Raw genomic sequence first — 17,138 nt, forward strand, 5'->3', positions numbered from 1 at the left:
AATTGCTTCAGGTGCCATTCACAGATCCATGTCCTTTTCTTTATGTGATTTTGGGAAAGGTTTTGCTTTATTTTACATTATTTTGTGTCAAGCCTTAATAGTTGTTCACCTTCCCAAAGGTATTTCAGATGACTATTCCCCAGCTGATTCCCCCCTATTCCCTGAAGGACAGATTGCATGAGTAGATTTATTTAGAGGAACAGACTGCCACCCTGCATGTAATGTTTGTCTCTTGGTTGGTTTCCAGTCCAGATACGTTTTATTTTTTGTTTTAAATGTTAATGAATTATTTTAATTCGTAGTATGTCTTAAACAGCAGCATTCCAGGGAGCTAAAAAAATAAACTACTCTGAGAATTGGAATAAATTGTATCCTAATGCTAGGATTGAGTGGAGTATGTGAAAAATTTACAAGGATTTTTATATTTATTGCTGCTATGTAACATTTTAGAATCCATACCTTCTCCCCACCCACCCATTCCTGTTTTTATTATCATAAGAGAATATTCAATACAAAAGTCTTAAAAATGTAAAAACTCTTTACTGTCCAACTATTTTCAGTTCCCTAAGTTATATGTAGTTTTCTCTCAGAGTCTTTAGAAGGGGAGAAACCTGCATCTGTAATTTATCTCCTTGAGTGACAGTGTCCTGGATTTGATGGGCAGTGTTTCCTAATCTGTGTAACTAATGCATATTTCAAATCGGATGGGAAATGTTTACACTTTTACTGGTGTTAGCTGCAACTGTAGGAAAAGCTGGAGCTAGAACTGTACAGTTTGGATTTTTAGCACAAAATTTTGAAATTGTGAGATTGAACTTTACATAGTCAAGCTATTTTCATTTTTATTAATGATTGACATATTAGTTTTAGGTATACAACCTAATGATTCCATATTTGTATATGTAGTGAAATGATTGCCACAAAAAGTCTAACTCATATCCATCGGCACACACGGTTAACAAATTTTTTTCTTGCGGGGCACCTGGGTGGCTCAGTCGGTTAAGCAGCTGCCTTCGGCTCAGGTCATGATCCCAGGGTCCTGGGATCGAGCCCTGCATCAGGCTCCTTGCTCAGCAGTGAGCCTGCTTCTCCCTCTGCCCCTGCTGCTCTGCCTACTTGTGCGCTCTCTCTCTCTCTCTCTCTCGGTGTCAAATAAATAAAATCTTAAAAAAAATTTTTTTCTTGGAATGAGAACATTCAAGATCTATTCTCTTATCAACTTTAGACAATACTGGGCGCCTGGGTGGCTCAGTTGGTTAAGCAACTGCCTTCGGCTCAGGTCATGATCCCGGAGTCCTGGGATCAAGTCCCACATCAGGCTCCCGGCTCAGCGGGGAGCCTGCTTCTCCCTCTGACCCTTTCCCCTCTCATGTTGTTTCTATCTCTCTCTCTCTCAAATAAATAAATAAAATCTTTAAAAAAAAAAAATAGACAATACTATTAACTATAGGCAACCATGCTGTAGGTTACATCCCTGGAAGAACTTACTTTTATAATTTAGTTAATAAATATTTATAACCAGAAGTTTGTAGCTTTTGACCACCTTCCCTCATTTTTAAGATTTTATTTATTTATTTGACAGAGAACATGCACGAGCAGGGGGAGTGGCAGACGGAGGTAGAGGGAAAAGCAGGCTCCCTGCAGAGCAGGAAACTGATGTGGAGCTGGATCCCAGAACCCTGGGATCATGACCTGAGCCGAAGGCAGACATTTAATTGACTGAGTCACCCAGGCGTCCCAACCTTCCCTCATTTTTAAAATAAGTATTAAAGATTTTAAAAATAAGTATTAAATAAAGATTAAGCCTTTGGCATCTCTAGACCATTTTATAGGGATATGATAAAGTCATTTGTAGGAAACACGGGTCTTCTAGGTTCTCTAGAGTCCTGTGTTCTCATTGTCATTAATTGAACAAGTCCCACTGTGAAGACAAAAACATAGGACATTCTGATACAGAAACCAGTGGCTTTGATGAGCAAGAAACTTCACTTAATAAGGACTGTTTTATGGATTTTATAGTTTATGGAGAACCATACATACCTCCGTTAATGCTCCCATCAACCTTTGGAGTGTAGAGACTGGAATTAAACCTGATGGGCAAACTGAGGCTGAACCAAACTAAGTTAGGACCCTTACAGGTAGTAAGTGGCTTCAAGCACCCTTTTTTCCTTACTCCATGCTGTCTTTACACTTAAGCCATTGGATAATTACTGAAAGGAATGTAGAAAAAAACCCTTTTCTCTCAATAGAATTTTTTTTAATTAAACTTTAAGAGAAAGTGTCCATATAAATCTCATTTCATTAATTAGAATAGAAACTTTAGTTTTTACTGTTCAAGTTGAACAAAAATTTCGGTTGATTTGTGTAATGTTTATTATCTTTTTCCTTGAAGTCATTAACACAGAGTAGATGTGTTGTCTTTTGCCGGTGATCTTTTTTATTGTCATTAAATCATTTTTCTCTGTTAATTTTTCCTCATTTGCTTGGCTGTTTGTGTGGGTACTTGAGATTAATTAAAAGATTATTAATTAACCCAGTGCCTATTACCGTAATCTTTAGCACTCCAAGCCTCTAACAGTTACTGCGTAGTTTTATAATGTTCAGTTATTGCTCTGATCAGTCTTTGTTGTTGCTTTGCTTTTAATTGCCCTTGTGACTCTTATAGATGGCCTTGTCATCATGTAGGGGAAAAAAATCTGTGTAGGAGTAATAGGGTAGGTGGAATTAGATTCCAGTTAAATTTAAATAAATGAGTGCGTTATGTGGATGACATTAGGACTCTGCAGGGAACTTTTAAATTAAGTAAACAGATGAGTGACATGCCAACTCAAAAAACTTCCATTGCTTGGGGCTGTTTTGTGCATTATACTTTCATACACATTTCAACCTAGTAGTTTTGAGAAGGAAATTACTGTCTTTGTGTATAATTAATTTCAGAATTTCCCTAAAATGTTCGGAATGGAGAAAAAAAAGTATTAAACTCTGTGCTATAGGAGGTGACACTTCAGATTGTACAAAGAGAAGTTGGTATTTGTTGTTGGCTAGTAAGTTGTATGTATAGTGAGGACACTTTATTCTAACTGAAGTTTAAGGCCCTAAATTTTAACTAAAATGAGAGATCTTAATTCAAGATTTGTCTTAAGTACTCAAACTCTTTTACTTTAGTGAGATGTAGACTATTTTTTGATGGATATGAATGCTGATAACTAGACCCAGGTTTTTATTGCATGGCTGGCTTGTGTTCACTGACCATGAGAAGGGGTCAGAGAGAAGAGCCCAGCACCAGGAAAGGTTATAACACATCTCACAGAATAAGGACTCAAGTTAGCAGCTGCAGTTTGGGAGGGGCCTTTTGTCACACTGCAAGCCCCAAGTTCCAGATGAAAGGGTTTGCATTCCTGCCTGCTCTGGTAGAGGCAGGAACTAGGGAGAGAACCTACCTTGGTTTGCCTCATACCTCTGAACGCAGCAGGTCTTTGTGATACCTAGTTAGGGGACTAGCACGGGGCTAGCTCTAGGGTCTACTTTCAATATTTCCAAACCGGAAAAAGACCTTTTTGCTTGTGGTAGGTAAATAAGAAAGGAATGGAGGGTGGGTAATTTGATGACAAGCGTAGACTCTTAGTTGGTTTCATCATGTGAAAAACATTCACCTTATAAAGGTTTATTTGGGGAGTATTAAGTTTAATTAAAATCATTTACCTGAAAGGTCAAATAAGATAACCTTTGTTGGTTATATTTAAGCAAATGTAATTTGTAGTATCTTATTACTCAAATTCCATTTCAAAATTTAGTGCTAGTAGCAAGCATCTTTTTAGTTGTTACCTGAAACAAAAGTAGCAGTACTTGGACATCTCTCACTGAAAATTAAACACATGTTCTCTGGGATTTCGGTTTCCTTTAATTAATGAACTGAACTGCCCATGTTGGAATGCTCGGGACTGAAAGGAAAGTAATTTTAATGCTAAAAATATTACCTGGATCATTATTTTTAGCAATGTGTCATTGCCTTTTCCCTTTCTGGGATGTTTTATTCCTGCTTGAGAGTTTTTTGGGATACTTAACTAGTTGAGGAAATTGTTAAGAAGGCCTGCTTGCAAGACCAGTATAAGATCCCCAAAAGCAGACTTTTCTCCTATTGAATCCAGAGGGGAAAGGTGCAGCAGGAACCTGTTTTCTGTACCAACACTTCTGTAGCATACCCTGTTTCCTCCTGTTAGGTGTGATTTTAGAGCTAAAGAGAGTGCCATGCTGAAAACTGGGTACTTTTCAGACAGTGTAGGCTTTAAATATTGTTTTGTTGCTACTCATACTGGGCGGGAGGGAATCTATTTAAAGGGGCTAAATATTGTGATGCTTTAAAGTAGGTGGTTTACAAATTGTTTTGTTAACAAGTGTCTAGGCAGCTCTCTGAGGAGCCAGAAATCTGACATATTTCTCCTTTGTTCTAGGTTATACTACTCCAACTGCCCCCCAGGCATACAGTCAGCCTGTCCAGGGGTACGGCACTGGTGCTTACGATACCACCACTGCTACGGTCACTACCACCCAGGCCTCCTATGCAGCTCAGTCTGCTTATGGCACTCAGCCTGCTTACCCAGCCTATGGGCAGCAGCCGGCAGCCACCGCACCTGCAAGGTAAGCGCACACTCCCCTAGTTCTTACACTAGAGCACATCAGCCTGTTGCGGGAAAGAGAGCAATTACGCGCACTTAGAGAATCCAGGACTTCATTCCTTTTTAATGGTTACTCTTAACATAATTACTTTTAGAGGTTGACTCTGTGCTTATAGTCATCACAGTAATGCTGTAGAATACACCACAGATACATTGTTCTCCATTTAGTAGAGAAATGGTGCCATCCAGGGGCCAAGATGAGGAAAGTCACTGGCCAGATGTCTGGTTTCTAGACATCTAGTTTCAAAAGGGTGACCTTTTAGGGTAGGAGGAGACTATTATATTTACTTTACCAAACCCAGAAGAAAACAATGAAATGTGTGTTTTCCTTCACAACAGAACAACTGATAGAATTGTACTTTTGGTTTTATTGACCTTGTAAATGGATAACAGCTTTCTCTTTGGGAAAAACGTGGCAGTTCACAATACAGAGGAGGTGGGAAGTCATATACTGGTGTCTCAGTTGAAGAAATTGACATTTTTTGTGTATTATGTAGTGGCTTGGTTATCTAAATATCCCAGGCAAGTATATATTCTTAACTGGGTACCCTGCTTTGGGGTGAATATTTTGGCAAACAGTTTCATACTCCATGATTAATTAGCAGGTTAAACAGTACTGATTATTACTTAACAGAAGATTTCAGGTCTTTGCTTTAAGCAATGGACATAGGTGGCTTCTGCATACAATCTTGAAGGAACATTGAATTCTGATTTGAAAGAAGACTTTTTAGGGAATAAACAAGAGATCAACTTGTAACCTAGACTTTTTGCCTACTCTAGAGGTAAGAACTTAGCTCTGGCAAACACTCATGAAATTACTTCCAAAGTGCACAGTGAGTAATCAGAGCTACTTGGTAGTTTACATCTACTAGACATCCTGTGCAGTAGGTAGATTAAACTAACTGACTGATTCCTGTAGGGCTCCGTTTCAGGTGACCTAGGCATTTCAGAATGTTATCAACTATTTGAAGTCCCGTTTGATGAGCCATTGCAACAGTATATCAGCCATAGCTGGTGTGGGGGGTTATATATTAATTGGTTTTTTATGATTTTTTGTTGTTCCTTTTCTTTCCCTGATTTTCAGTCCTTACCACTTTAAAACTGTCTCATGATCAGTGTCAGCTACTCCCTTTTCCACTGGAAAGAGGGGGCTTGTGACCCATTTCAGCTCTGGAGAAACCAGTACTTCCACATCCTATCTGGTTTGCCTGCTGATTCTTGGCAGTTTGCTTAAAATAGCTCAAGCTCACTTTATTAGTCTTGTTGCAAACTGTTAGGGCTAAGAGGTAATAGAAAACCCTGGGGGATTGGTTTTCATTATTTAATATTTCCCAGTTCATCCAAGCATTCCTGGGAACTGGGGTTGGGAGGGGGTGGTTCCCTCCCCTACTCTGGTATTTCCATTATGGAAACTTTCAGGCAAGGTTAGATTTATTTATGGCAGTCCAAGTTAGGAAATGTATTTTCAGGTCTGTTCTTAATAAATGAGAAACTTAAACTCACAGTAATCCAAATTTATAAATGCCATGAACTTATATAAATGTTACTCTAACGTGACACTTTTGCATTATTGTTAAAGTTTCTTGTCTGTCTTCCAACAGTCCTTTTGGGGGGGAAGCATTTTCTTCCCTAACAAACCACCTCCCCTCCCAGATCACTTAAATTGGCAATAGAAAATATTGTAACTGCCTTTGATAGCTGCTAATGTGGAACGAGTGGAACATGTTGGTATCTCATCTGTGGATTTGATTAATTCTCCCCCTTTCTTAGAAGTGTTCTCTTCCAGCACATACAGTTGGACCGAGACTGGGTTTGATATAATTCAGTTGACAATTGTATTTACTTCCAAGCTCAGTCCTAACATTGCACATTGCTTAGAGGTTGTAGAGCTCTTACCCAGGAGTTTTATGGTTGAGGGAAAAAGTCTTACTTTTTTATTTCTCCTTTTAGACCGCAGGATGGTAACAAACCCGCTGAGACTAGTCAACCTCAATCTAGCACAGGGGGTTACAACCAGCCCAGCCTAGGATATGGACAGAGTAACTACAGTTATCCCCAGGTACCTGGGAGCTACCCCATGCAGCCAGTCACAGCACCACCATCTTATCCTCCTACCAGGTCAGTATCTTTGTTCTCATGGCCAGTGAGCTAGTAGAATAACAGTTTTTTTTCAGGCTGTTGACCAGCTTGCTTCTTCCTCAGGTGAGATGGGTCATCTGACTTTCCCAGTGATGAGCCTGACCACACATTAAAACTTCAGTCTTAGGTTCCTATAGCAGTACCTGGCAGTCAGTAACTCTTTTCTCTAAACACATTTTTACCATTCTAGGTTCTTCCTTTTAATTTTGCTCTTTTAAGTTAATTCAGATGGATGAGAAACAGAAGTATATGAAAGCAGGTAAACCCAACCATAGAAGCCACCTCCTCCAATGCAGTTAGGATGGGTAAAGTGGAAGACATGAAAAAGAAAAGAAAGAAAGAAACTTCATTTTAGTCATTTCATAACTTGGAGGTCCATTCATACACAACTCTTTCAAGATTTTATTTATTTGACAGCACAAGCAGGGGGAGAGGGAGAGACAGGCTCCCTGCAATGCAGGGCTCGATCCTAGGACCCTGGGATCGTGATCTCAGCCAAAGGCAGATGCTTAGCCAACTGAGCCACCCAGGTGCCTCCATGCACAGGTCTTTTAATGATTGGGCCAGGGCCTTTCGTCCTCAGATTTATTCTGCACTCTGTCTTACATGTTAACCACCCCAGCAGCTACAGTGTCTCATTTGGGTTTCTTGTAAAGTGGAGGAAGGACCTGCAAGTTTTCTCATTCATATTTAATTAGAAGCAAGTTTTCAGATGAACTGTCTGAATTGTGTTCTAAAGTGTTGACTTAGTTTTGCTAGAGGTAGCACTTCCCTTTTTTGCACTCAGTTTCATTGGTTTTCACATGAAAGTGCAGCAGGTGTGAACAGGTTTGGGAACAAAATACAGCTGACCGGGTAAGTGTACAGCGTGGAGCAGCAGTGGGCAGGGCTTACAGCAGTTCTTCCACAGAGCCCACCTGTGCCTGTGCTGCTGAGGGTAATAAATCTGGCCAGTGGAATAGGTACACTCCGTGAAGAGAGGCTATTGAGTCTGTACAGCCACGTTCGGGGATATGATAGAGGCTTAGTTTAGTTGTACTTTTAAATATGATGTCTTTTTTTATTTTCATTACCATAGTTCATTTAAAGTTTAATAGCAGTTCTTTTAAGCTTTATTTCTATGTAAGAAAGGTATCTGGTTAGTTTCCCTGCCTGAGGTTGACATGTCAAAAGATGAAGATCCACTTAATACTCTTGTACAGTGCCATGATTCTGAAGTTTCCTTATCCATTTTTTCTTCATTAAGATTTCGTAGATGATCAGGCATGTTTGAAAGTTATAGATGATCAAGCGTGTCTGAAAGTTTGAAACTGTATACAATATATAGCGGAACAATTTAAAACTTGGACAGATGTCAAGAGAAAATTGCCACGTTTGTGTGGCCACACACACACTAGGCTGCCTTGTACCTTCAGAACAGTCACTGTCATGATTGAAGGGAATTGTTGGAGGCAGGCTTAGAACTGCCATGCTTAACTGCCTCCTTTTCCTCCGTGGCTTTTCCACTGAGTGCACATGCACATATTCTTCCCTTAATGCAGGAACACCAAACTCCAAATTTGCCTTGAATTTAATTGAAAACTATGGTTTTAAGGAGGTGGGAGGTAAAAGAGAAAACTCTAAGGTTTGTATAATGTATAGATTGGTTTTCAATAGTTTTCCCCTCCTTTGCATTGAAAGCTTTATTCTGAATACAAAAGTATTTGCTTATTTTGAATTCAAACTGTTGATATGTAGAAAGTAAGTGTTTTTAAGGATTTCTATGTCATATGCTATGAATGTATCTTATATTTAGGGGGCTTGAAGAAATAACAAGCCTCTCCTTCCTAAAAAGCTTTTTTTCTTTCTTTCAGCTACTCCTCTACACAGCCGACTAGTTATGATCAGAGCAGTTACTCTCAGCAGAACACCTATGGGCAGCCGAGCAGCTATGGACAGCAGAGTAGCTATGGTCAACAAAGCAGCTATGGGCAGCAGCCACCCACTAGTTATCCCCCCCAAACTGGATCCTACAGCCAGGCTCCAAGTCAATATAGCCAACAGAGCAGCAGCTACGGGCAGCAGAGTGAGTTGCTAAGAGAGAAAACCAAATAAGAATGATTATGTTTGGAGTTTCTGAACATGGGGAAATGGTCTTTACCGTTGTTTAGTTTTGGACTCTAGGACATCTTTAGGACATAACATCCTGGCTAACCACTTGGATGTCCCACTAAAGACATGAGTGCTTTTCTCCAATTTAATTGTTAGTATGCCTTGCCAAAAAAAGAAAAAAGAGAGTTTGTAACTGACCAGAGAAAACATTTTAAGACGCCAGCCTTGCTCTCTTTAAGGAGGTTATATACAGTGAGTGAAGCTGGCATTCCTGTGGCCTGCCCACCCCAACTCATTAAAAGGATGTGAGCAGATAGCTTTTGAAGACTACTGCAGTTTTGATAGTCAAGTAAATGCTATATTTTGGTTTTGGTTTTTTTTTTTTTACATCTATAAAGTGAAAAAAAAAAGTCCTCATAGAACCCTTAGTTTCACATGGAGAAGTAACCAAAAACTCAAAACTGTACTCACAGTTTAATTTTTACCTGGATAGTTGTTTTTTAATGAAACTCCATCCATGGGTATGTTTCATTATGGCTATGAGATGAGTAGTGCTTCTTGATGGAGCCTAAGCTTCAGCAACATACTAAAGCCCTAAGAAACCTGCCCCTGGTTTTTGTTTTTGTTTTTTTTAGATTGTATTTATTTGACAGAGAGAGATATAGAGAGAGGGGGATCACAAGCAGGGGGAGTGGGAGAGGGAGAAGCAGGCCTCCCGCTGAGCAGGGAGCCCGATGCGGGGCTCGATCCCAGGACCCTGGGATCATGACCTGAGCCGAAGGCAGACTCTTAATGACTGAGCCACCCAGGCGCCCCATGGTTTTTGTTTCTTGAGAGTAGTTTAAAGAAGCAGCTTTTGGAGGCATCCTAGGATACAAAATCCTGTAAACTGTTAACCCAAGGGCTTTTTTCTTATTTGGGTGGTTTATTCTAGGCTAACTGTAAGATTACTTCAGCTTTGATGAACCAGCAGTTTTGGTTAAACTTAAAAGATCCTACCTTTAGAGGTGCTTTGTCAGGTTTAAAGAAGATGGTGCCTTGGTTAGTGCCTTGCAATTGAGCATTCTGTGATTCCAGGAGAAAGTACGACAGGCAATGGTTCAAATGCTGGTCCATGGCTTACAGATGTGACTCTTTCCTCAGGTTCATTCCGACAGGACCACCCCAGTAGCATGGGTGTTTATGGGCAGGAGTCTGGAGGATTTTCCGGACCAGGAGAGAACCGGAGCATGAGTGGCCCTGATAACCGGGGCAGGGGAAGAGGGGGATTTGATCGTGGAGGCATGAGCAGAGGTGGGCGGGGAGGAGGACGCGGTGGAATGGGGTAAGAGCAAACCTTTTCTCCTTTTACCTAATTTTGTTTCATCCATAGGATTTTCAATGGAAAGAAGGGACTGAAAGACATAAGAAATTTATTTCTACATTTCCATGGACAATCTGTTGAGCCCAGGCCATCTTCTAAAACATGGAAATGTCATCTTTGTGGCATAGATTAAGTGGCAGTTCGCTTTTTTCCCTGCCAATCTACTTGGTTGGGTTGGGGAGAACAAAGAATGGTTTTGAAACTAGAGCTTTCAGTTCCCTTCATGGTTTCCAGAGGTCAAAGCCTCTGTGGGTAATAGACTCGGGATGGAACACACACAACCCTTCTAACACCCCTAGGTTTTTAACTAATTGCCTCTGAATGGTTGTCTTGAAATACCTGGTGTATATATACTGCAGAAAAGGAATGCAGCTGTTTTCCACAATGTTTGTCCCCAACTTCTGTTTGTACTTGGAATTGTTGAACGTTAATGATGAAGATCTTGGTCCCGTAACCCCTGAACTATGGCCTGAGGTGCACCTGGTACACAGAAAAGTCTAATAGGTTTTTGCAAAGTAATGTAAATAATTACGGGATCACTCCCCATTGGAGATTTTGAGAAGTCTAAATCGGTTTGACCATTTTGATTGATGGCACAATCTGGTTTAGAAAACTTTGTTTAGATCAATAGCATAACCCTGCTACCTGTGCCTGCCCCTCCCCTCCCTTCTCCCACCCCTTTTTCCCTTTCTCTGGTGTCTGTACTTTGATGAAGGTGAGGTATAATGTTGGTGGTTAACATAATCCAGAAGGTTTAGTTCTGTGTGTGTTCTGTCCCTATATAAACTAGTAAAAAAAAAAAAAAAAAAAAAAAGTTATGCAGAATGTTATACATACTATGTATAAATTGGATTTGGTGCCACTGTTGGTTCAAGGAAAAATTGGGTAGGGTTTCTTTTTTTTTATAGAAATCGACTTCAAAATTAGATAAAAATTTTATCTTTAATTTTTGTGTTCTCAAATTTGTATCCTATTGAAAGATAACTGATTGAAAATACAGTTCTGCATAACTTAAAAGTCTTTGGTGAAATCTTTATTGGAAGAAACAGTTACTTGACCACACAGAAAAATTGATGAACAATTTGATATTAAGTAAAATCGGTCTGATTTGGAGAATGTCATTCCATTATAAAGGTTTCACTTCTTTATGGATGTTTTAAAATAGACGTAGACACTTGAAATTACTATCATCACGTCTCCTCCAATCACCTAGAATTCTTAGTATTTTCCAATTGCAAAACCAATTTCAAGTTCATTCATTTTAATACTCCAGAAATGATAATTCTACTAATTTTGCTAGACTTTGCTAGTAGAGGGATCCCCTCTTTCTGGAGAAGTCTCCTGGAGCCATAGAAAAAAAAAGTCATGGCTTTCCCACAGGTTTTTCAACTGACTGTGAGGCAGTCGGTTGGATCCCTTGGGGACAGGACAGGGGCATTCTCCCCTCCCCTCTTTTTCACTCTGGTGTGGTGATGGTTTTCAGTGTCTTCTGCAGGTAAGGCACTCAATGTTGTTAACATGCCCTTTTTCATTGCCTCAGTATTTTGATATTTTCATTGGCTGTTAAACGTGGAAACTTTTTAACATGCTTTGTCGCATTTATATGCTACAGGTTACAAAGTGAGAGCCTTGTATACACTTCAATACTTAAAAAGTACCCGTACTCAGTACTCAGCCGGCAGCATAATGAAAAGTGGGACTAGACACGGTGTCCATATGGAGAGGAAAAATATACATAGAATATTTTTAACAAAATGTATTCATTGTATAAATGGAATCCTTCTGTAACTTTGGTAACTGCATACTTGTTATTTGGTAATGAACCAGAGGAGGTATAATACTCTAGAATTGTATAACATTAAAGTGTAAACTTTTGTGTTTAAAGAGAGAGAACATTTTATGGTGTGTACTTTTAAAAAGGAAACAAAGCTGCATGCAACAGCTTGAAATTGTATATTCAGGTATTAAAGGTGCAATACTGGTTAGAAAAAGCTCAGGGCCTCCCACTGAGGAGCTGCCTTTATTTAATTTTAAAGGAAAAATAAAAAAGGCCCTTCATGTTCCCTCCCCCTGTTTTTACAGTATGTAAAGCAGTCATTTTATACTGCTGTCATCACTGTTCTCAACTGATGTGTCTATAAAGTTGCACCCCCAGTCCGTTGAGCCTTGATATTTGTTGTAAATTCTCCTTTCACAGCGATTGTTAAATCCATTAGTGCCCTGAATTGTATGGCTTTATGCTGAAGATTGGCTGGATGCGTCCTCTGATGTGTGTTGTAGGCGTTTAATGTGGTTGTCTCCTGCTTTATTATACTGTGACTTGTTAGGAAGCCTCACTTGGCTCTCCCCTAGGAGAGGTTGAGGGTGCACCTTTATGAACATGGAAAGCAGTTGCCCCAGCTTGCTACTCCTCTCTACAACAAGCTGTCCCTGTTTTTCAGCTGATGGGGTGGGTGTTTGGGATCGATTTTTCCCCCCGCCTAATTTGCCAAGTATTGCACTATTAATACCAGCCCCCGAAATGAAAGGAACCAACCACACTGGTGTGTACAATCAGACAAGCAAGGTTGTATATAAAGGAAATTTGAGCAAGCTGCCCTGAAGAAAGGCATAGTGACGAGATGAGAGAGATGCATTGTTTGGAGATGTGTTTAGCCAGTGCCCTTCTTCCCCACGAGCCCCCCCAAGGCTCAGAGCGGTACTGGCTTTTAAAGGGAAAGGCCTTCATTTCTTCGTTTATCCCCCCAGCAGCGCTGGAGAGCGAGGTGGCTTCAATAAGCCTGGTGGTAAGTTTTTGAGTATTACCATGGATAGTGTTTAAAAAAAAATACAGTCAGTTTTTAGAAAACTATAATTTTTTATTAGTTTCATAAGCGGTTTAAAAATGATCTATACAAAGAGACTAATGGGTACTGCCGGCATTGTCTTAGGGGTAATAAGGTTAACCTATGGTTACAAAACAAAGGGTAACTTGAAGTATTGAGCAACTGCTTCTGTAATATGGGGGAGAATACATTTTTTAAATTCGGTTTGTTTGGAGGAAAAATTTTGACTTAAATTTAACACTAATTTGGCACATAAGCATTGAGAGTGTATTTGGTTAATGGTTTAAAAGCAAACCAGCAAAGAAAAAAAAGCAAAACCCTAGCAAATCTTTCACAAATGTTAAAGGGGCACTGCTCCATTTTAGCAGTGCGGGTCATTTTGAATTTAATGAAGCCCCATCAAATGGTGGTATAGTAGATAGCTATGTGTGTTTGTAAGGTTTATAGCTTGCAAGACGTGCACTAATAGTATTTTATGTGATCTTTCCTGGTTGGCAGGACCCATGGACGAAGGACCAGATCTTGATCTAGGTAATTTTGAATTCTTGAATTTTGTATCATGCTTTGTAAATGAACAGCACAGCACCGAAGTAAGTGCATGCTAGAGCTCAGCAGCCTGGTAGATCAGTGTGATATTCTTGCTTTTAGAAGCAGTTTGGGGCTCCCTTTATCGTGAGCAGCTACTCATAATAGCCTTAGACAAAGGAGACCACAAGTTCTATGGCATTCTTGTTAGTGTGGCTGGTAGTTCTCTCGGCTTTGTAGTAATTATCAGTGAGCAGTAGTGACTAGTGGGTTAATCAGCCCCTGTAGATACAGGATAATAACTCCCTTCTTTCTTTTCTCTGTAAGGCCCACCTGTAGATCCAGATGAAGACTCTGACAACAGTGCAATTTATGTGCAAGGCTTAAATGACAATGTGACTCTAGATGATCTGGCAGACTTCTTTAAGCAGTGTGGAGTTGTTAAGGTAAGTAAAAACATAACCATGTGAGTTGGCAGATCTTCCAAATCAGCAGGCATTTTAAAGAGATGATGTTGAGAGTTTCTGAAGATCTGACTGCTTCTGAAGTTGCCTGACCTTTTTTTCTGGGCATATTGTGGTTTGTTCCTTAAAATACCAAAACAACAAAAAGAAAACCTCGTATTTTTTTGTAGAAAAATGCTAAATACGGTTGGGCATACTTAACAATTCCGTCCTTTATAATTGTCAGCTAATTATAAGAATACAGGGACACTTTTTTGTGAAATACAGATCACAACATAGTTTTTTAAATAGTGAACATTAACATTTCTTTCTTTCCCAATTTTATCCCTTCTCCGCACGCCCATCCCGAATTGTACTGTTTCTTTTCATGGATGGATCCTCAGTAATGGTTTGTTTCCTATAATTTTGGAGAATGTTTATTAAACACTACTATAAGGCAGCGCTATTCTAGGGATATACTAGAAACGAACAGATAGGAACCCTTGGAGTTAAACATGGTTCTTCGTTAGGTGGGGATAACTAAGAGAAACGAGAGTTTTGAGAAGGGGGGGATCCGGGGTCCTCAGGTCAGAAACTCAAAAAGGTTGGGAATCCTATATTTCATTTATAAATATGTCACAAGTTATTCATATATTCTCTACAGACAATTGTGTTATCTCTAAGTTTGTGAACATTCTTATACACGTCTCCTGGGGCACAATGCTGTAGTATCTCTAGTGTGTGTAGAGTTGGTTCTTGTTATTTGCAATAGTTCTGTAAAGTCACTACAAAGACTGAATTAGTGGATTCTGAACCACTACTTCTCGGGCAAGTGTGTGAACGGATACATACACACATCTTGCATACGTTATAATCCTAATTTTTAAAAACAACTCCCTCTGGTAGATCTGTTTTCTCTGACAAAGAGAAAATGAGATTCTGAAGTGTTTGGTGATTTGCATGAGTGGCATACAGATTCATCCAGCTGGCCCCAGGGACAGAACTTCTTGCACTACACAGTCTTCATCCCCTGGTCATCTCTAAAGAGAGCTGGACTGAGGTGGGAGGGGGCAGTGTGTCTCATTTGAGCTCGACTGGAACACGTGCGTCAGACAACTTAAATTTTTGCCACTCTGTACATGTTCGTGAGTAATCACAAAAGTACCACAAGTATTGATTTTGGAGTTATAAATTTTAGTGAGTAGTGCGGGGCTCGATCCCAGGACCCTGGGATCATGGTCTGAGCCGAAGGCAGACACTTAACGACTGAGCCACCCAGCCTCCCCACTTTTTTTTTTTTTTAACTTAAATTCAGTTAGCCAACATATAGTACATCATTAGTTTTAGATGTAGCATTCAGTAATTTATAAGTTGTGTATAACACCCAGTGTTCATCATATCACCTCTCCTCCTTAATGCCCATCAGTCACCCTATTAATAATGTTCTAATTGCATGCTGTCTTCTATGAAATGCCTGTGAGGTCTTGTACTCAATCTTCATTGGGTTATCATTTGTTTTACATATAGTTCTTTAAAGAATTTATTTTTTATTTTATTTTATTTTACTTTATTTTTGAGAGCAAGCAGGGAGTAGGGGCAGAGGGAGAAGGAGAGAATCCCAAGCAGGCTCCACACTCAGCACGGAGCCCAATGAGGGGCTTGATCTCACAACTCTGGGATATGACCTGAGCCAAAATCAAGTGTCAGACACTTAACCGACTGAGCCACCAAGGCGCCCCTACATACAGTTCTTTATGTTCTCTGAAGGCTGATCCTTGTCTAATATTGCACATGTATTCTCCCAGGTTTTTTTTGTTTTTTTTTTTAAGATTTTATTTATTTATTTGACAGCGAGAGAGGGAACACAAGCAGAGGGAGTGGGAGAGGGAGAAGCAGGCTTCCCGCTGAGCAGGGAGCCCAATGCGGGGCTTGATCCCAGGACCCTGGGATCATGACAGCCGAAGGCAGTCGCTTAACCAGCTGAGCCACCCAGGTGCCCTTCTAATATTGCACATGTATTCTCCCAGTTTCTAACTCCTTTTCTTATGATGAGTAGAAGAGAAGCTGTTACTGTAATTGAACTTATCGGTCTTGTCCTTACTGGTTTGTGTCTATTTGTAATACAAGACCTTCTGTTCCAGCAACATTTATTAAAGGATCCATCCTTTCCTTGATGTGATGATACATACTTTATCACTTAAAGTTCCACCCATACCTGGATATATTTCTTTTTTCTTTTTCAAGATTTTATTTATTTGACAAAACAAGCAGAGGGAGCAGCAGAGAGAGAGAGAGAGAAGCAGGCTCCCCACTGAACAGGGAGGCCAGTGCAGGGCTCGATCTCAGGACTCTGGGATCATAACCTGGACTGAAGGCAGATGCTCAACCAAGTGAGCCACCCAGGGCCCCCCCCCTTTTTTTAAGATTTTGTTTATTTATTTGATGGGGCAGGGAGCTAGATCTATTTCTAATGGTCTTGTGTGCTTGAGTTAATTTGTATGATCCTGCACTAATAGCACAGCTGTTTTTATGCTAAGTTTTGATACCTGTAATAAAGCAAATTCTTCTGTTTTGTTCTTTTTCCTCAGGAATGCTTTGCTATTTACACCTTGGTCTTCTATATACATTTTAGAATTCTACTTACGAAGTTCTTTAAAAACCACAACTGGGTGTTTATTGAATCTGTAAAATAGTTTGAGGAGAATTGACATTTTTATAATACTGAGTAGTTTTTTCCATGAATATCATATGCTCATTTACTTGGGTCTTTAGTAAAGATCATCTCCTTAAAGGTTTTGCAAGTCTTTATTATTAGTTTTTGTTTTGTTTTTTGTTTTTAAAGATTTTTTTTTTTTTAAGATTTTATTTGAGAGAGAATGAGAGCACGAGAGAGAGGGAAGAGAGTCAGAGGGAGAAGCAGACTCCCCACTGAGCAGGGAGCCCGATGCAGGACTGGATCCCGGGACTCCAGGATCATGACCTGAGCCGAAGGCAGTCGCTTAACCAACTGAGCCACCCAGGCGCCCCTGTTTTTAAAGATTTTATTTATTTATTTACTTGAGAGAGAGTGAGAGAG

General features: G+C 39.8%; 1 protein-coding gene across 4 annotated transcripts in view; it reads left to right on the forward strand.

The window, feature by feature from the left end:
• The window catches only part of LOC112813186 (RNA-binding protein EWS), an 80,616-nt gene that overhangs the window by 58,272 nt on the left and 5,206 nt on the right, over nucleotides 1–17,138 (forward strand). For 3 of the 4 annotated variants that reach the window (XM_073886829.1, XM_073886830.1, XM_073886832.1), the window contains 7 exons: nucleotides 4,452–4,638; nucleotides 6,627–6,794; nucleotides 8,669–8,880; nucleotides 10,050–10,230; nucleotides 13,018–13,055; nucleotides 13,593–13,625; nucleotides 13,947–14,065. In XM_073886829.1, coding sequence (XP_073742930.1) covers nucleotides 4,452–4,638; nucleotides 6,627–6,794; nucleotides 8,669–8,880; nucleotides 10,050–10,230; nucleotides 13,018–13,055; nucleotides 13,593–13,625; nucleotides 13,947–14,065 — 938 coding nt within the window. The remainder of the gene's footprint in view (nucleotides 1–4,451; nucleotides 4,639–6,626; nucleotides 6,795–8,668; nucleotides 8,881–10,049; nucleotides 10,231–13,017; nucleotides 13,056–13,592; nucleotides 13,626–13,946; nucleotides 14,066–17,138) is intronic. The other variant, XM_073886831.1, reaches the window with a different exon arrangement.

This window comes from Callorhinus ursinus, unplaced genomic scaffold (genome assembly GCF_003265705.2).
Source record: "Callorhinus ursinus isolate GAN/ISIS: 27379988/994484 unplaced genomic scaffold, GSC_fseal_2.0 scaffold72, whole genome shotgun sequence".
NCBI classification, from domain to species: domain Eukaryota; kingdom Metazoa; phylum Chordata; class Mammalia; order Carnivora; family Otariidae; genus Callorhinus; species Callorhinus ursinus.